Source organism: Rhinatrema bivittatum, chromosome 2 (genome assembly GCF_901001135.1).
Source record: "Rhinatrema bivittatum chromosome 2, aRhiBiv1.1, whole genome shotgun sequence".
Lineage (NCBI taxonomy): Eukaryota > Metazoa > Chordata > Amphibia > Gymnophiona > Rhinatrematidae > Rhinatrema > Rhinatrema bivittatum.
The window spans coordinates 664,309,432-664,329,602 of record NC_042616.1 but is presented as its reverse complement, the minus strand read 5'-3'; the positions used below and the strand labels follow the sequence as shown (position 1 = coordinate 664,329,602).

At 45.7% G+C, this 20,171-nt stretch overlaps 1 protein-coding gene across 1 annotated transcript in view; it reads left to right on the top strand.

The window, feature by feature from the left end:
* The first annotated feature begins 1,838 nt into the window (after positions 1-1,838).
* The window catches only part of PRDM14 (PR/SET domain 14), a 37,617-nt gene continuing 19,284 nt past the window's right edge, over positions 1,839-20,171 (top strand). The window contains exon 1 of the mRNA XM_029587193.1: positions 1,839-2,085. Coding sequence (XP_029443053.1) covers positions 1,839-2,085 — 247 coding nt within the window. The remainder of the gene's footprint in view (positions 2,086-20,171) is intronic.

Sequence of the window (20,171 nt, the reverse complement as noted above, 5' to 3'; positions counted from 1 at the left end):
TGCATCAGCAGGCGTAGTGGGATGGTAATGTTCAGCCCTTTCTCCTCTGGGTCATTTTCCTCATTGCTTATCCTGAATGCAGAGAGGTTCAAGGAAACCTGTGATACTGTCACTAGCAGAATGACTTAACGCCGGTTCCAGGGCTGAAGTTAAGTTTGGTACGTTAACAAGTGTGCATTGGGTGCCGAGGATTTCCTTCATGAGGGGTAATAGCAATAGCTTCATCTGCATGAAATTTACATATGATGAACGCTATCGACTAAGCAATTGTTTGGGCGTGCATTTTGGACAAGTTAATCCCCTTATTGCATCGGGTGCTAGTCTAGCGCATCCAAGACATGCGTCCAGTTGCGTGTTAACCTATGCACTCGGCTGGACGCACTTTATTGCATCGACCTGTCAGAGAGAAGCCATCCATTCCTCTTAGTCTGTCCCATCTGGAAGATCTGGATTGGATGCCTCAATGCTATTTAGCCCAGCCTTGCTAATGTACATGGGTTTCAGTTTGAGGATGCAGTCAAGGAGTAAAGATGCATTTTTTCCACACTCTGGTGGGGCCTCCCAGCTTCAACCAAAGGAGTTTATTTTAGAAGTGATACCTCTCAGTGCACTTCCTGCCTGAGGGTCCTCCTTATAATTTGTAGAGAGATAGATTTGTAAGCCTGATACCCTTCAGGGAAAAAAGGGTTCTCACCAGAGAACCAAAGACCGGTGGGCCCACTCTAATCTCTAGGTGGGCAAGCACCAGTGATGGATCCTGCTGCGAGAGACAGTGAAGGCAGAAAAGATATCCGGTTTAAGATTTAAAGTATTTTTTTGGACTTTAGCAGAGTGGGGAGGTTTTTTGATTCCCCTTTGCCACTGGGATTTCAGAGCAGAGAGTTTGCCTGATCCCTCCAACTTTTCCCCAAGAAAAGTCCCCAGGGAAAAAGAACAATCAAAGATGAAAGGAACAATTAAAATAAAGGAAGGAAGAACAAGAATCAGGAGATCCCATCCGGATTTCCTCCCAAGGATCCAAGACAGGCTGGGTGTCCAAGCAGAAGATGTCTAAAGGTAGATTTTTTGCAGTAAATCTGGGGATACTCCAAAGGATTCCTGCACAGCCGCTGGTAGAGTTTGCTCAGTTAAAATCACCATGGGCTCTACCCAGAAGCCTGAATTGAGGACACCTACCTATATGGGGTGGAAAAAATGTACCATCAATCACACTTCTGGATAATGGACTTTAATTTATTATTACTAATCAATAAATTTTAATATCCAGACCTGGTCCCATGCGATTGCAAGTAAAGGCCGTGACTCCTAGTCAACCAAATAGCCAAGCGAGCGATCAAGGTTCAATCCTCAACAACTAGCACTATTTAGTAAAGAAACTCATGGATATTCCGATTTGTAATTTCAAAAGTTGAATATTCAAAGTTAAACACATTAGCGAAGCAGTGCGTAAAGCAGCTACATTCGTTGAACAGAATGGCCAAAAAGCCAACTCAAAAGCTTTTGATTTCCAGCAATTTCAGCCCTCCCAATCTCCAATGGAGGAAGCCTATGCAATCCAGACTGCTGGTGGACAGTGGGTGAGCAAAACGGTCATCCCAATATGTGGGCCAGCTCAGTACTTTGACCTGACATAAGTAGCAAGACCCATATAATACCGAGCCGGCCTAAGGATGTCGTTCACCAGTACTGGAGCAATTCTAGCTATCAAGTGCAATGACTGCAGTGCCATTCAACATCCAGAGCATATCTTAATGCATTGTACTGCTGCAAAAGGGCCCCTGTTCCAAGATATCTTGGTAGGCTCTGGCTTTACAGTGGGATAGCAGTCTGGGCCATCCATGCCGAGTGCATTTCACTGTCTGGCACTGCTGCAGCAGAAGGGTCCAGTTTCCCTGGAGGGGTCAGACAGCAGGAGTAGCAAACTGCAGCCTAAACTGGTATCATCCGAGAAGCCTCCCTCGCCTATGGTGTTGGCAGTAACTGAAGTGGCCCCTGCTGTGAAGCCTGAGACGGTTTGGGGCCAGGCCCTTGCAAGTGGAGACACCCCAAACGTAGTGGTGGAAACCATCATTGAAGACCCTCCCAGTGGGAGGGGCTAGCGGAGATCCTGGTACTCTATCTTGAGCCGAGCAAATGGAGGCCCAGGAGCAATGTGAGTTGGAAGAAACCATGATCTTATTGGTGATTGGGCAAGTTTGGCGGATAACTAAGTCAGCGGAGTCTGAACCTGCTTGGCTGCCAACCCCTCGCCACCTTAGGCCAGCACTTCCACCCTAGTTGGCTAAGGGCAATGATAATAAGATAAATATGGTTTCGATCAGTTCGGCATCAATAGGCCAATAGTGGCTAGTGTCACATGCATACCAGATGGAGCGGAGAGAATGGGCCACAGTGATCATTCCAGATCAAGCTGAGGAGCTGTATGGCATAGTGATGACAAAATATAATCTCATGGTGAGGAGTCCAAAAACCTTTCGGGAGTTTTGATGGATGGTCATGGAGTTGCCATCCCAACCCTCCAGCTCAGGCATCAGTAGTGAAGCGGAGTCCATCCCAAGTGGTGAGACACAGGACTCAGTGGAAAGAAGAATGACTGTGCTGGAGGGCTTAAATCCATGGGAACCCCCCAATGTATCTACTGAAGGGGACCTTCTGGATCAGCCTTTACCCTTAGCAGTTCAAGACCAGTCCTAGAGAATAACCGAATATAAACAGATTTTCACAGACCCAACAAATCATTGACCGGAGGGTCCAGGGAATCTTTGGATTGCAATATCCCTACGTTCCAGTATATGTACGAACTTTGTAGACGAGAATTAGGATGCATGGATTGCCGAGTTCGCTGACAGAGCGATTTTAAATTATTCCATGACCCCTCATGGTATACAGGAGCACCCTGTCTACAAATGGGCTCTGGACCAGAGGATATCCAACCTGCAGCTTGGCCATAATATCTTCAGGCATGTGGTAATCTACTCCCTGAAAAATTAGGATCAAAAACCCTATTCAATTAACAGTTTGCTTCCAAAGTGACTGCTAAAAAAAAAAAAAAAAATCCAGCCCAAAACCTTATGAACGGAGAAGGTTACCCAAGAAGGAAGATGCTTCAAGTGAAGATCTGATAACCCTAAGAGGAGGGGGTGTAACTACATAAACAAAGACTGTTCCTGTGTTCCAGTTGTCAAAGGGACTGCTGTTTTTCGTTCTCTTTGCTGTGTTTGTCTTCTGCTTTGTTGCAGGGCATCCTGACAGCAGGTGGCAGTTTTAGTCACAGATCCCTCTGCTGCTGATCCTGTGTACAGAGACTATTCGCTTGCCCTCCATGGGAGGGTGAAGATTGCCACTCCCTCTGGAGAAGGTGGATTGTCTTCTACTGAGACAGCTTTTCCTTCAAGAAGAAAGGTTCTACAGTAATGAACTATATCAGCCCTTGGGGAAAGGGACTTATAAAGTACATATATTCTCATCAGAGAAATTGTTATGCCAATCTGAATGCAATTTCTACATTACTGATCTGACATATTTAATTTTTTCTCTCTCTCTCTTTAAAACTTCATTAAAAGGCTGATTTATTTATTTCACTTCTGTGATTAACCATTGTTTTCCCTTTTAGGTGGACTCTCCTAATAAGTTTAGACACCGCTCACATTAATTAAGTATTTATTTGCAAGAGAATTACTCTGGAAAAAGGAAATAAAAACCGGTGTCCCAGTTTTATTCAGATCCCATCACTCTATGTGATGGAAAGGAATTTAAAGAAAAGGAGATTAAGGAGAGGAAAACTTTAAGAAAAGTAATTTCTATTTGAGGATAAGGTATTCCAATGTATTCTATTTTGAATAGTTATTTATTTATTTATTTATTTATAACTTTTCTATACCGAAGTTCAAATAACTGAGTTAATTATCACTCCGGTTTACATTGCAACCATAAAAAACAATGACAAAGTTTTCTTACATAGAACAGGGGGAGAGAAAAACTTGGATACAGCTTAAGCATGGGGAGTAACGTGTCAAAACTGGTAAGAACTGATAAGAGTTGGCTTTTTGGGGTAATAAGGTATTCCGAGGGAGGGGGTAGGAATGAGGGATTGGAAGGGGTTTGGAAGGGGGGTTGGAAGGTGGGGGGGGGGGGGGGGAGGGTAGCTGAGGGTTACCATAGATTTAAAGAAACTAATATACATATATTAAATAGCTTAGGCAGCGGAAGAAAAAGTGCTTAGGCATCTGAGCTTAGGAAGAGAAGAATAGTGTCTTCTCTTCCTAAGCTCATAGAATTCCTAAGCTAATAGAATCTGAGCTTAGGAAGAGAAGAATAGTGTCCCCTTCTGGTGATGCACCTGTATTACTGGGTGACATTTTGAACAAAAGATTATCTAATGGATTTTCATTGCAGGGATGGTGATTAGACACACAGCTATTAATATGATATTTGCTGAATTTATGTTTAATCCAAAGGATGGGGAGAGCCTTCTACCTCACTTCTGGGTAGTAGCAGCACCCACATATCCCCAGGAGAGGCAATGCTGGCCTTATTTCAGAGTAACCACAGAAATTTGGGCCCAATGGTTAACAGAAGAACATAAGAAATTGCCATGCTGGGTCAGACCAAGGGTCCATCAAGCACAGCATCCTGTTTCCAACAGAGGCCAAACCAGGCCACAAGAACCTGGCAAGTACCCAAACATCAAGAAGATTCCATGTTACTGATGCCAGTAATAGCAGAGACCATTCCCTAAGTCAACTTGATTAATAGCAGTTAATGGACTTCTCCTTCAAGAACTTATCCAAACCTTTTTTAAACCCAGCTACACTAACTGCACTAACTACATCCTCTGGCAAGAAATTCCAATGTTTCTATCTGGGTCTGGGTCTGTAAGTAAGACTCCAAGTCTTCAGGTTATGCAGGCCATAGCCTCCACAGGAGAAGAGTTCCTCCTAGTGGCAAGATTTATTTCATCTGCTTACTAATGTATGTTTTCTGTAACCTGTGAAATGTTCGTGATTAAGGGTCCTTCCTCAGATCAATTGTTTTTTTTTGGGGGGCGGGGGGAGATTGTGGCAGACCCTCTCATTCTGGCCACTAAATATCATTGTCCCTGTCCTTAGAACACACTTGGTAAGAAGCCAACCATCCCTCTTAGTTCTCAGCTGGAGGTCCTAGATTGGCTGCATCAATGCTATGTTGCATGGAGGTGGACCCTTGCCCCGGTGCAGGGTTGGTACAGCCCTCCGGTCGGACCCGGAGAGTGCCTGCCACCAGGAGGTGGAGCACAGGAGGAGACAGAGGTTAGCTGGAGCTTCACCAATAGCAACCCGGGGTTCCCTCAGGTTGAGCCTTTGGTTACCCGGGCCGCCTGGTCTTAGGTGGGCCTCGAACAATCTTTTAGAGAGGAAGCACAGGGAAGTGCCCACTATGAACAAGGGTGCGTGGTCAATGTTCAAAGGAGAATGTCCAAAGGTCACAGGAGGCCAGAACAGAGAGTCCAAGTGGATAGCGAGGTTGAAGCCCAGAGTATCTGTCCAGAATGGTCAGCCGAAGCAGGGGTCAGTACCTTTAGTCAATCCAGAAGTAGTCAGGTCAGGCAGAGGTCACGTTCCAGGCAGCGATCAGGAGAAGTCAGTGGACAGGCAGAGGTCAAGTTCCAGGCAGCGATCAAGAGTAGTCAGTGGTCAGGCAGAGGTCAGTTCCAGGCAGCGATCAGGAGTAGTCAGAGAACGGCAGAGGTCAGGTCTGGGCAGCAATCAGAAGTAGTCAGAGAGCAGGCAGAGGTAAGTACCGTGAGATCAGTCCTAAGGGTACTACCAGGGATGAAGAGACAAAGGAACAGGAGATACTGGAACAGGAGACAGTGGAACAAGAGGCACTGGAAGGCAAACTAGAGACACCGGAGTGTACGACCCGCTTGCCAAGGCGAAGAAGTGGTGTCTGACCACTTCCTTAAGTACGCCTATCAATCAGGGCGTGCCACGGAGCTGGGACCCGCTCTTGCCCTTTAAGAGGCCGGGCAGTCCGCGCACGCCTAGGGGCGGGGCTGATGCCGAGCCCCGCCGTGAGGCCTGGTGAGCGGAGGAAGGCCCGGCGGTTGCCACCGCGGGACACCAAGTCTGAGTCGAGCTGGCAGCAGCAGCGGGGGAGGACAGCCCGGGACCCGTTGGAGCATGGAGAAGGTGAGCAGACCCAAGCGCGGATGGGACACGCAACAGTATCCCCCCCCCCCCTAGGCCTCCCCCTTCTCGGTCGTGGCTTGTCTGGATGTGCCTGGTGGAAGTCCCGCAACAAGTTCTTATCGATGATGTTATGTGAGGGTTCCCAAGAGTTCTCTTCAGCCCCAAATCCCTCCCAGGCAAAAAGATATTCCCAACGGCCTCGACGCTGATGGACGTCGAGGACCTCTCTTACCTGGAGGGTAGCGTCAGGATCTGCGGAGACTTGCGATGGAGCAGGTGGACGTCTGGTGGGCCACGACAATACCAGAGGCTTCAGGAGGGACACATGAAATGTGTTGTGGATGCCCATGTTTTGAGGTAGCTGTAGTTGATAAGTTACTGCCCCTATACATCTGAGGATCGGGTATGGCCCGATGTATTTGGGGGCAAAATGTTGGGATGGAAGATGGAGTTTTATGTACTTAGTGCTAAACCAAACCTTCTGGCCAGGTCGGAACAAGGGTGCGGTGCGACGATGAGCATCCGTGAATCGTTTGGCACTTTCTGCTGCGTGAGTTAGTCTCTCCTTGACTTGGTTCCATAAGTTCGTATTGTCTGTGCTGTGGACTGAGCCGCGGGTGAGGGTATTGAAAGCGGCACAGGAAGGGGCAGGCGTGGCTGGAGGCAAAAGACCACAGAGAAGGGCGAGATGTCGGTGGCAGAGGCGACATGAGTATTTGGATAACTCAGCCCAGGGCAAGAGGTCATCCCAGTTATCCTGTTCATCATTGACGTAGGATCTTGGGAATGTCTTCAGTGAGCAGTTCATCCTTTCGGCTTGGCCATTCGCTTGAGGGTGATAGGCCGATGTCAGGTTCAGGGTGATATCAAACTTTCTACACAAGGATTTCCAGAATTTGGCAGCAAATTGCGGTCTGCGATCTGAAACAATCTCTCTGGCAGTCCGTGTAAGCGGAATACATTGTTTAGGAAGAGTCTTGCTAATTCAGGAGCCAAGGGGAGACTCTATAGTGGAATGAAGTGGCTCATTTTCAAAAAGCGGTCGATAATTACCCAGATAACTGTGTTGCCCTTTGACGGGGGCAGGTCAATGATGAAGTCAGTAGAGATGCTTGACCAGGGTTCAGTGGGTGCCGGAAGAGGTTGGAGGAGTCCCCAAGGTCGACCCTTTGGAGGATTCTGCTGAGCACAGATGGGGCAGGAGTCTACATAACTGCGGGAGTCCTTAACCATGCTGGGCCACCAGTAATGTCTTCTTAACATCTCAAGGGTCCAAGCCTGGCCAGGATGGCCTGCCAACTTTGAGTCATGGGCCCAGCGGAGGACGTTAGATGGCGTGGGACCATCATCTTCCCAGCTGGTACTGTGTTGGGAATTGCGAGGGTTATGCAAGCTGGTTTGATGATGTGCCTAGGAGTTTCGGGCATATCTTCTGGCTCGAGAGAGCGGGAGAGAGCATCCACTTGAGTGTTCTTTGCTGCTGGACGGTAGCAGAGTTCAAAGTTAAAACGTTCAAAGAACAGCGCCCAGCGGGCCTGTCTGGGGTTCAATAGCTGGGCCTTTTTTAAGTGTTCGAGGTTCTTAGGATCTGTAAAGATCATGAATTTATGCTGTGCTCCTTCTAACCAGAGGTGCCATTCTTGAAGGGCCAATTTTACAGCTAGGAGTTCACAGTCCCCAATCGTGTAATTCTGCTCTGCGGGGGAAAATTTGTGTGAGTAGAAGGAGCAAGGTATCAAGACCCCCTTGGAGGAATACTGGCTCAGGACTGCCCCTGCCCCATGGCGGAGACGTCCACTTCGATGAAGGGGCGGTTGGGATCTGGGTGTCGTAGACAGGATCCAGTGCAGAAGGCCTCTTTCAAGGCGTAGAAAGCAGCTTGAGCTTTGGGACTCCAAACTTGAAGAGTACTACCTTTCCTAGTCATGGCCATGAGTGGAGCGGCTAGCGTGGAGTAGTTAGCGATGAAGTTCCTGTAGTAATTTGTAAATCCAAGGAATCTTTGTAAGGTGCAGATGCCTACTGGCTCAGGTCAGTCTTGAATGCCTTGGAGTTTCTCAGGGTCCATGATGAAACCATGATTGGAGATAATATAGCCCAGAAATGGAAGATGAGGCTGTTCGAAGATACACTTCTCTAATTTTGCATAGAGACGATTGTCTCTGAGGTGTTGGAGGACTGTTTGAACATGTGAGCGGTGGGACTTCAGGTCTTTGGAAAAGATCAGTATATCGTCTAGATATACTACGCAAATGAATAGAGTAGGTACTGGAAGATCTCATTCATCAAATGCTGAAAGACCACAGGGATGTTACAAAGTCCAAAAGGCATAACTACGTACTCGTAGTGGCCATCCCTAGTATTGAAAGCGGTCTTCCAGATATCCTCTGGCTGGATCCGTACCAGATTGTATGCCCCTTGGAGATCTAATTTTGTAAAGATCTGAGCTCCTTGTAGGTGATTGAAGAGTTTGCTAATGAGTGGCAGAGGGTAATGATCCTTGTGAGTCACAGCGTTTAGCCCACGGTAGTTGATGCAAGGACGTAAACTGCCATCCTTCTTCACGAAGAAGAATCTGGCTCCTGCCGGAGAATCGGAGGGTCTTATGAAACCTTTATTCAGATTCTCCTTAGTGTACTCAGACATTGCTTGAGTCTCAGGCAGGGAGAGAGGGTAGGTTCTGCCCTTGGGAGGTGTGGTACCTAGTAGGAGCTCAATGGGGCAATTGAATTCACGGAGTGGAGGCAGGATGTCAGCATTTTGTTTGGAGAACACATCTTGGAAGTCAGAATACAGAGCAGGTAACCTGGTAAATGTTGTAAAGTTCAGAACAGTGACCGCTGGGGATACCTGTTGCAGACAGAGATTCTGGCACTGGGGTCCCCACTGAATTAACTGCAGGGATTGCCAGTCAAATTGGGGTCCATGTACCTGGAGCCAAGGAAGTCCTAGGATTACCGGATGCGTAGAACGCTTTAAGACATACAAAGAGATCTCCTCTTCATGGAGGGTTCACATGGAGAGGTGAAAGCCAAGGTGCGATGAGTAATGCATCCGGGGAGGTGCTCTCCCTGGATTGATGCTATGCGGAGGTGTATCTCCAGAGATTGAAGAGGGATCTGGAGTAGTGTGACGATATCGTCCATAATGAAGGCGGTTGCGGCAAAGGAGCGTGCTTCCCTGGAGAGGGACACAGGGAGTAACAATTGAGGGCCAGTAACAGTAGCGCCCAAGCTCGGGACACCCGCCAGGCTCAGGCTCTGCAGTTTCCTGGACGAACGGGGCAGGATTGCAGAAGATGTCCGGAACCACCACAGTACAGGCAAAGGCCTTGCTTCTTGCAACAAAGGTGTTCTTCAGGAGACAAGCGCCCACGATTGATCTGCATCGGCTCCTCTGGTGATGGAGAAGGTGCTGGTAAGGCCTTCAACTGAGGACTCATAGCATGAACTGGGCGAGAGGCAGGTGGTCGGGAGACCTTTACCTCCTGGTGTCGCTGACATAAGCAGTGATCAATCTTGCCAACCAGGGAAATCAGGTTATCCAGAAATGTGGGAATCTCACGAGTAGCCAGCTCGTCCTTGAGGGCAGGAGACAAGCCATCCAGATAGATTGCCCATAGGCAGTCCTCTTGCACCCCAATTCTGTGGTTAGTGTCCTAAATTCCACTGTGAATTCGGTGAGCGAATGTGAGACTTGACGGAGGTGGTGAAGCTGATTACCCGCAACCGCCTAACGGCTGGGATCCTAGCAGGTCCGCTTAAAAATGGTCATGAAGTGGGAGAGATGACAGAGGATATCATCAGAACGCTCCCAAAGTGGGGAAGCCCATGCCAGGGCCTTCCCTTCAAGGCTTGAGAGGATGAAGGTAATCTTGGTGGTCTCACTTGGAAACAATGCAGGCTGCAGGGCGAATTGCATAAAGCATTGATAGATGAAGCCTTTGCAAAGGCGCAGATCCCCATTGAAACGGGGTGGAGCTGGAAGGGCCAGTAATGCCCATGGAGGCGGGGCTTGAGCCCAACCTCCTGAATTGGCCTTAACAGAATCCTGTAGCTGAGACCGTAGTCTCTCCACAGTTTGCTGTTGTTCTCAGACATGAACGGCTAGACCAGGAATGGTCTGCAAGGCGGGGTCCATGGCCTTGGCAACCTGTCCGCCGGGTCCATGGCCTTGGCAACCTGTTGCGCTGGAGGTGGACCCTTGGCCTGGTGCAGGATTGGTACGGCCCTCCAGTCGAACCCGGAGAGCGCCTGCCACCAGGAGACGGAGCACAGGAGGAGACAGAGGCTAGCTGGAGCTTCACCAATAGCAACCCAGTGTTCCCTAAGGTTGAACCTTTGGTTACCTGGGCTGCCTGGTCTTAGGTGGGCCTCGCAGGATCTCCTAGAGAGGAAGCGCAGGGTAGTGCCCACCATGAACAAGGGTGCGCAGTCGATGTTTAAAGAAGAATGTCCAAAGATCACAGGAGGCCGAACAGAGAGTCCGAGTGGATAGCAAGGATCAATATAGAATAAATTTTAACATTGATTCACTCATTACTAAATAGTATTGATTCGGTTTGGCTCTGCTCAGAACTACGAATGTATAAACCATCTAGGGACCTCAGGTCCGCAGGAAAAAATCTGCTAGAAGTTCCGGCAATAAAAAAGACTGCCTTAAATGTCACTAGGCAAAGGGCGTTTTCCGTCGCAGGGCCTTTAATGTGGAATGCCTTACCTGACCCTCTGAGACAAATTCAGAACAAAAAAGCTTTAAAAACGCACTTCTTTAAAGAAGCTTTTGGAAATCTAGATCCCATTATAAGTTAGACCTTGATTTCTAAACATTATTTTTGCTCAATCATCTATGCTTAGAAAGTGTTGGACTATTATCTTCTCTTTTATCTTGTTTATAAATTAATGGTTAAAGTCACTATATTTTTATTTTGAAAAAATTGATCATGAGTTTAATGTAATTTTTATTCTATTATAATTTATAATTTTTTAATTTATTTTAATTTACTTGGGGAAGTTAGTTTATAGCTAATTTTATTTTTTAGAAATGTATTGTAAACCGCTTCGGTCATTTCATGTATTTGGTGAAACAGTATATAAATGTTTTAAATAAATAAATAAATAAATAAGCCCAGAGTATCAGTCCAGAATAGTCAACCGAAGCAGGGGGTCAGTACCTTTAGTCAATCCAGAAGTAGTCAGGTCAGGCAGAGGTCAAGTTCCAGGCAGTGATCAGGAGAAGTCAGTGGACAGGTAGAGGTCAAGTTCCAGGCAGCGATCAGAGTAGTGGTCAGACAGAAGTCAAGTTCCAGGTAGCAAGAGTAGTCAAAGAACAGGCAGAGGTCAGGTCCGGGCAACAATCAGGAGTAGTCAGGCAGAGGTCAGTATCGTGAGAGCAGTCCGAAGGGTACTACCAGGGATGAAGAGACGAAGGAACAGGAGACACTGGAACAAGAGACGCTGGAAGTCAAACTAGAGACACCGGAGTGTACGACCTGATTGCCAAAGTGAGGAAGTGGTGTCTGACCACTTCTTAAGTATTCCTATCAATCAGGGCACGCCGCAGAGCTGGGACCCACCCTTGGCCCTTTAAGAGGCCAGCAATCCGCGCATGCGTGCCTAGGGATGGGGCCAATGCCACGGAGGCCTGGTGAGCGGAGGAAGGCCCGGTGGTCGCCACTGCGGGACGCCGAGGCGAGCTAGCAGCAGCAGAGGGGGAGGATGGCCCGGGACCCGTCGGAGCATGGACAAGGTGAGCAGGCCCAGGCTGAGCTCGGACGGGATGCGCAGCATGCTATTTAGCCCAGCCATGCTAATGTTCGTGGGGTTCAGTTTGAGGAAGCAGTCAAGGTGTAAAGAAGCATTTTTTTCCACACACAAAAAAACTTTGACTATTCTTCCAATTGTTTAAAATAACCTTTCAGCTTCTCTGTCTCTTCTGTGCAGTCCACTCTGTTGCAAATTTTGATCTCTGATAACAAACACACTTACCTGAAAAAGACTGGGTCTATCATTGATCCTTGTGACACCCAACTGGATACTTTCCCTTCACTAGTGGAACACCATTAAACCACTCTGAGTCCTGTTGGTTGTTAACCAACTTTTCTTCTAGTTTGTAATATTTCTTCCAGCTTCCATTCTGGCTACCTTGCTCACCACTCTTCTGTGTTTACTGAAATCCAGATAGACTGTCACTGCACTTCTCTCAACTCCTCCTTTGGTCATCTTGCCAAAAAACTGGGATGTTGTTAATTATGAGCACATAGTGCTCATGCCTTAAATCTATTGGTCAATGCTCTGAATCTCAAGCAGCTGAAAACAGCGGTTCTGTTAATTGTTCCAGCCAGGCAGCCTGCAGGGAACATGATGGGAGGAACTGGAAAAGGGAGCAGAGTAATTGCAGTGTCTGCTTCAGCATTCCCCCTCCTCCCCCCACCCCAGTCTCCACAGGATGGAAAGGTTAGACTGGAGCAGACTCTGTAGGCAGTGTTTGGAGAGAAAACAGGAAGGGAAGAGACTTGAGAAGGGAGCAGAGCAATTGTTTTCTGTTCTGCTATATTCCCTCAAGTCTCACCCCTTCCCAACCTCATATGTCCCTACTTCTAGAGTGAGTGTCTCTGAGGAGACATCTGAAGAAGGGACCTCTGTGGTTTCAAAAGCTCACGTACAAAAGATTTCATAATTTGCCAAGAATGCCATGACTGGTATGTAATTTTCAGTGTTGATTTATGGTATGTTCTATGTACAATTTATTTTTTGTTACATTGAGAGGGGTAGTGGAGGGCTAAATAATTTTGTAAGACGTTCCTCAAGTGGAACAGAGCTGGTGAGAGCTTCTTGATAAGACACTGGCAGCAGATCACTGATCAGTGGCTCTTTTAGTGTGTTTGGTGCTGATTTGCAAACTTCTTCCCATAAGGTCAGTAGGGACTCAGTAAACTAGGGTCCTCCGTTTTTACAGGATTGTTCATGGAGGGGTGGGGGGGGGGAGAGAAAGTGAAAGAGGGAAGTCCGATACTTCACGCATATCCAGCATAGCTCTCTGCTTCAACGGCAGGGGGAATGAAGATTAGTGGATCTATATACAGAGAACAACCAACAAGGATTGAATTACATAGTCTGGGTAAACAAATAAGCATGGGTGTAGCTTGCTTATTGCGGCGGTTACTACCCCTAACTAATTAAGCTAGATATTTCACTTAGATGCAGTTCCAATACTGCTCTCTACATTAATGGTGTGGGTGGAAGGGAAATAGAACCAAAAGTTTACTAAGAGCCAAGAGAAACAGATAAGTATGAGACGAAAAAAAGTGTGAAGCTTGCTGGGCAGACTGGATGGGCCGTTTGGTCTTCTTCTGCCGTCATTTCTATGTTTCTATGTTTGTTATTGTTGAATTTTATTATCAAAATGCCCCAATTCTTTTAAATATCCAGTAATGCCTTTTTCCAAAAAAATCAATTAAAGTTTGTTTGGCAAGATTTTCCCTTTGTGATGCCATGTTATCTAGAGTCTTGTAACTCTCTGGCTTCAATGTCTTGCACCAGTCCAGGGTGGCCAACTTCAGTCCTCAAGAGCCACAAACAGGCCTGGTTTTTGGCCCATCTATAATGAATATGCAAAAGATAGATTTGGATACAATAGAGGCAGTGTATGCAAATCTATTTCTTCATGCATATTCATTGTGGATTTTCCCCTCAGCTGGCTCTTCTCCAAACTGAAGAGCCCTAACCTCTTTAGTCTTTCCTCGTAGGGGAATCATGCCAGTGACTTTATCATTTTAGTTGCTCTTCTCTGTACCTTTTCTAATTCTGTTATATCTTTTTTGAGATGATGTGACCAGAACTGCACACAATACTCAAGACGAGGTTGCACTATGGAGCGATAAAGAAGCATTATGATAATCTCTGTTTTATTCTCCATTCCTTTCCCAATAATTTCTAGCATTCTATTTGCTTTCTTGGCGGCTACCGCCACACATTGAGCAAAGCATTTCAGCATATATCCGCGATAAGACTTAGATCCTTTTCCTGGGTGGTGACTCCCAAAGTGGAGCCTTGCATTGTGTAATTATAATTTGGGTTGCTCTTCCCTACTTGCATTAGTTTGCACTTGTCTACATTAAATGTCCTCTGCCATTTCGATGCCCAGTCTCCCAGTCTCACAAGGTTCTGTTGCAGTTTCTCACAATCCTCTTGTGTTTTAACAGCTCTGAATAATTTTGTATCATTAGCAAATCTGATCACCTCACTCGTTGTTCCCATACCTAGGTCATTTATGAATATGTTTAAAAAGCAGTGGTCCAAGTACAGATCCACTATTCACTTTTCTCCATTGAAACATTTGGCCATTTAGCCCTACTCTGTTCTTTTATCTTTTAACCAGTTTTCAATCCACAACTGCCTCCTATCAAATGACTTTTTAATGTCCTCGAGAGTCTCTCATGAGGTACTTTCTCTTTATTGTCCACCAGCAAAAAGCAGTCTACATACAAACCTGCATAAAACCCAATGTACATTACCTGTTGGTTCTAATAAGGTGGGTGACTTCGACCCTCACTCGGGCCTCAAGTATCTTAACGTCCACAATACTTGGGCAGCTGCACAATGATTGCCCTTAGTCTGCTGCCAGGGCCTGGAGAGGGAGGTGATTGCCCAATGTGGTGTTCAATCTTAATTCGGTTTTCCTATGTCGAAACAAATCAACAAATTTGCAGATGATACAAAATTATTCAGAGTAGTTAAATCACAAGCAGATTGCAGGAGGACCTTGTGAGACTGGAAAATTGGGCATCCAAATGGCAGATGACGTTTAATGTGGATAAGTACAAGGTAATGCATATACAGGCCGATTCAGTATGGCGTGCTCAGCCACGTGTTTTCGACACGTGTCTATTACCCCTTATACTGTAAGGGGTAATAGCGCCTTCAAAACACGCGTCCAAACTCATGAAAACTAATAGTGCTCATCACATGCAAATGCATGTTGATGAGCCTATTAGTTAGTCGCCCGGGATACTGAAAGTAAAATGTGCGGCCAAGCTGCACATTTTACTCTCAGAAATTAACCCCTGCCCAAAGGCAAGCATTAAGCATAGACAGCACCAGGTAAGTGTTCAGAATAGTGATATTAAGTCGGACGCCCCAAACATAAAAAAACCCCCCAAAACTTCTTAAAAAAAAAAAAAACAAAATCTGCCCACCAGCCAGTGGGTTTGAAAATAGACGCTCAATTTTGCTGATGTCCGTAAAATTAAGACCTTCTGACAGCCGCTGCTTCCGCTAATAAAGAGGTACTAGGGATGTGCTAGTGTCCCTAGTGCCTCCTTATTAGTGCGGGCCCTAATTTAAATACAGAATTGCGTGCCCAGGAGAGGTGCCTGGGTGCGCATCAGGAGAGTGAATGCTGAACACGGAGCGCCAGCTCTTCCGCAGGTTTTTTTGAATCTGCCTGATAGGGAAAAATAACCCATGCTATAGTTACATGATATTAGGTTCCATATTAGGAGCTACCACCCAGGAAAGAGATCTAGGCATCATAGTAGATAATATAGGGTGGCCTATGGTAAAGTAGCCTGCCTCCAATGCACTGGTATTGGAGGCGGGCTACTTTTCCATGGGCCACCCTGTACATTGAAATCGTCGGTTCAGTGTGCTGCGGCAGTCAAAAAAGCAAACAGAATGTTAGGAATTATTAGGAAGGGAATAGTGAATAAAATGGAAAATGTCATAATGCTTCTGTATCGCTCCATGGTGAGACCGCACCTTGAATACTGTGTACAACTCTGGTCACCGCATCTCAAAAAATATATAATTGCGATGGAGAAGGTACAGAGAAGGGCGACCAAAATGATAAAGGGGATGGAACAGCTCCCCTATGAGGAAAGACTAAAGAATTAGGACTGTTCAGCTTGGAGAAGAGACGACTGAGGGGGGATATGATATGTTTAAAATCATGAGAGGTCTAGAACGGGTAGATGTGAATCGGTTATTTACTCTTTCAGATAATAGAAAGACTAGGGGGGCACTCCATGAAGTTAGCATGTGGCACATTTAAAACTAATCGGAGAAAGTTCTTTTTTACTCAACGCACAATTAAGCTCTGGAATTTGTTGCCAGAGGATGTGGTTAGTGCAGTTAGTGTAGCTGTGTTTTAAAAAGGAGGAGAAGTTCATTAACTGCTATTAATCAAGTTTACTTAGGGAATAGCCACTGCTATTAATTACATCAGTAGCATGGGCTCTTCTTAGTGTTTGGGTAATTGCCAGGTTCTTGTGGCCTGGTTTGGCCTCTGTTGGAAACAGGATGCTGGGCTTGATGGACCCTTGGTCTGACCCAGCATGGCAAGTTCTTATGTTCTTATGGTCTGGTTTTCTTACTGCATTTCTTATGAAAAACAAGAATACAGGACTCTGCAGGGCAGTGGGGCATAATCTGGACTGGATCATGCTATCCTGAAAGTCTGGAACCAGAGGGCAACCCTAGCCCTGAGTGAGCCAGAATCGAACTGCTATTGGAAATAAGGGTAGAAGGAAATGGGGATCAAGCTGACTCGGTGGGGGGAGTGGGGAGGGACAAGTGATCAAGCTGGTTGGGCAGGAAGAGGCTGGAGTGGAGATTGAGCTGGCAATAGAGGGTATAGAGTAGAGAGCTGTGAGTTCAAGTTAACAGGTCGGGGGAGGGAACATGGATCAAACTGAGGGCCAGATTCATTAAGGTTTTTTTCCCATTTTGTGTCCATTAGGGATGTGAATCATGTGCCCGATCGTTTTAACGATCGGGTTCGGCTGGGGGAAATCTGATCGTTACGAGATGTGAATTGGAATCGTTCCGATTCCAATTCACATCACTAATTTTTTTTAGTGAGGCCCACGCCGCCCTCCCCCCTCCCCCGATTTACGATTTTTCACGATAAATCGGGGGAATTTCTATTGTATCACGACTCTAACGATTTTTGACGATTTAAAAAAATCTGACGATTGTTTTAAATCGTCAAAAAACGATTCACATCCCTAGTGTCCATAGGAAAAGCTCTTCGTGAATCAGGTCCTGAGTGAGCAAGCGGGCATGTGGGAAATACTGGGACAGGTGGATCAAGTAAGGAAGAAGAGGTCAGATGGAAAAAATGAGGATGTAGAGTTGGTGAAAGAAGGGATAAGGAGAGCAGGAGAAGTGTAGAGGGAGGGATAAGGGAAACAAATGGATGGGAGGAAGGACAGAAGAAAGAGTGGAGGTTTTAGAGAGAGAAGGGAGGAAAAGATATAGAACTACAGTGAAGAAAGGAAATAAAAAAGAACAAACATCTCCGATTTGTGGAAAATAACCCTGAGCGTCTGCAGGAGAACAGAATCCTTAGTGACAAGTGAAGAGAAATGCTACAGATCAATGTAAATGGCTGGAGGGGATTAAACAAAGCAATTCAATAAACTAGGACTCTAACCTACTCCACTTGGGGTAAAAAGATATTTATTTTTCAGAATCTTGAATTTTGGACAAAGTACTCCATAGTAACACAATATGGAAAATCTTTCAAAACATATAACCAGTTACTAACTTTATTGTTTGGGTGTGGGAGGGGGAAGTACTTTTGAAAACAAGTCTTCTGCATGGTTCATCAAACCAGAAATGATGGGAGTAGCTCTTTCTGATCCTGCTTGCTCCCAGGAAAGGTCTTGCAATCTCCAGCTTACTCTGCAAGGGAATCTCTGCCATTCCCTGTTCTGGGGAAGGTATTTTCAGACTGCCCGCAACCCTGCAAAGTCCTCGGGTACATTTTAGCCACGGTCATTGCGCCGATATTCAAAGGGAAAATCAGGCATGTAAATTCACTTGGAAAATAGTCCCAGGAGAAAAGATCGGCTAAGATTTGCACCTGCTTTGTTCGGTGGATACTCTTTCTAGCCAAAACCCTGCACCCCTAACCTAACCCCGCGCCGGGTAAAAGTAGGCGCTTTATGCACTATGCTTGCTATTTTATCTACATACGGGGAGGATGATTATCAGCGAAGCAACTGACGCAAGTACAACGCTTCTAACCTGCACAAATCCCTTTGAAAATTGCGAGCAGCTAGGGCAGCTAAGAAGATTTTTAGAGTGGCAATGGAGCAGGCTCACAAGGCGCTCGTTCCCTCAATAGCGACCTCATGGGACACCTTGGGAGATAACTGGATTGGAAAATGTTACGGTATTTACGCTGAAATGTACAATCAGAAGGAAACTCCAGCAATCAGCAACGCCTGAAGAATCGGAGTATCCAGAGGAGTAAAACTTTCTAATTCCAGATAATGATAATGCTTAAAGCAAAAAAAAAAACAAACTGATGTTAAATTAAGAACGTAAAGATAATTAATTTCTCCCACATTTGGAAATGTGTCATCGGTATTTATAAAAAGCTTTTGACATAGCTAAAGAGGGATTATGCTCCCGTGTTAAAGGTGATTATTTAGTCAACTCAACCGTAAATAAAAAGAAGGAAGAAAAAAGAGATATTACACAAATCCCTAAAATGCCACCTCTCCCTTAACTGTCCAATGAGATTTCATATGTGAAAAATATTTTCAGACTAAATGTGAATCTTTTCTTAGATATCAGGAGAAAGTATTCCCGAATGTTTCAGGGTCGCTAAAGCTAGATGGAGACGACTTATTTCCCGCTAAACGTATTGTAGTCCCTAACCAGTTAAATACTTCATTTTTTTTGTTGTTGTTGTTATTGTTGTTTTTTGCTTAATAAAAACTCGAGACAGTGATGAGTCTATTTCCGGCACTTCCATCTGTTTCTCCGCTGGAGGTCTGATGTTAATCCCTTACTGCATTAGTCCGCTCACTCTCTTCTCTTTTGAGGGTTTCTCTTCTGCTGTTTTATTTAGAATTCGTGGTGCGCAAAAGGTCGGTTTTTTTTTCTACTTTGCTTGGTTCCTGGATATTGTTGTTTGGTTAATAATCTGTTTTCTTGTTGCGACTTGGATTCTCCCGTCTTATATTTGTGCCCTTTTTCTGTGCAAGATGGTGCACGACCCTCTTTTTACGGGTTGTATTTTGATCTGTGTAGATGCTCTTTTCCAATGTTTATTTGTTCCTTTATTAAGACTTGGAACGTCTTAACATTTTTAAAAAAAATTTAAAATTAAGATTAAAACAAAGAAAGACCCAACCCCCCCGCCAGATTGCAGGCAGCTTCTCTGCGGGGTCCTTTTACATATTCCACCTCTGTGCGTGATGAACTTTTTAATACAGAAGAATCTGGCAGTGCAGTCCAGAACAGGAGGTGTAAAATAATAGCCAGGGTAGGAGAATCTTATACTATGACGAAGGGAAGTAAATTGCAATGAGAGGGTCTTTTGTGTTTATTTGTTTCTCATATAAACCACCTCTAATTTAATGAATTCGTTAAAAGGCAGAAGAAAGGATGAAAGTAAAAAAAAATAAAATAAAAAAATGAACGAGTTTTGGTGTTTGTTTTCCAAAGAGATTAAAAATATCTGGCGTTCTTCCTTCAAAGAAGGGTCTGATATCGGTTTCTTCCAATGGCAGAAGTGGGATCGATGAGCAGGAAGATCCTGGCAGTGGTTCTGGGGCAGCGTCTGAGGTGGGGGCCGGCAGGGTGTGACAGTGCTGTCCCCTTTCACAGCCCGGCGATGCCCGACTGTCTTCCCAGGGACCTGAGCCCCGAGCATCGCTGCTGGAGCTGGAGGTGGAAACCATGCACCACTTTTATCTTGCCTAGAAATTAAAAGAAAAGATATTCCCCCCCCCCCTCTGGTAATTGTATCCTCCCGGTAGTGTGGCCATCGCATCAGTGTATGTACAAAGCGTGATCTGGGGGGCTCTCAAACTTCTACAATCGGATTTAAAAGTCCAAATAGATAATTATACTCCCTTTACCCGTTAAAAGGAGCTTCCTTTCGTTTAAATGTGGGGCAGAAAATCAATGGGATCCGCAGATCCGAAAGTCTTCCCACTCGTTTGCAAGCCCAGATAACAAGATCTTGAAAAATATTTTGAGGACT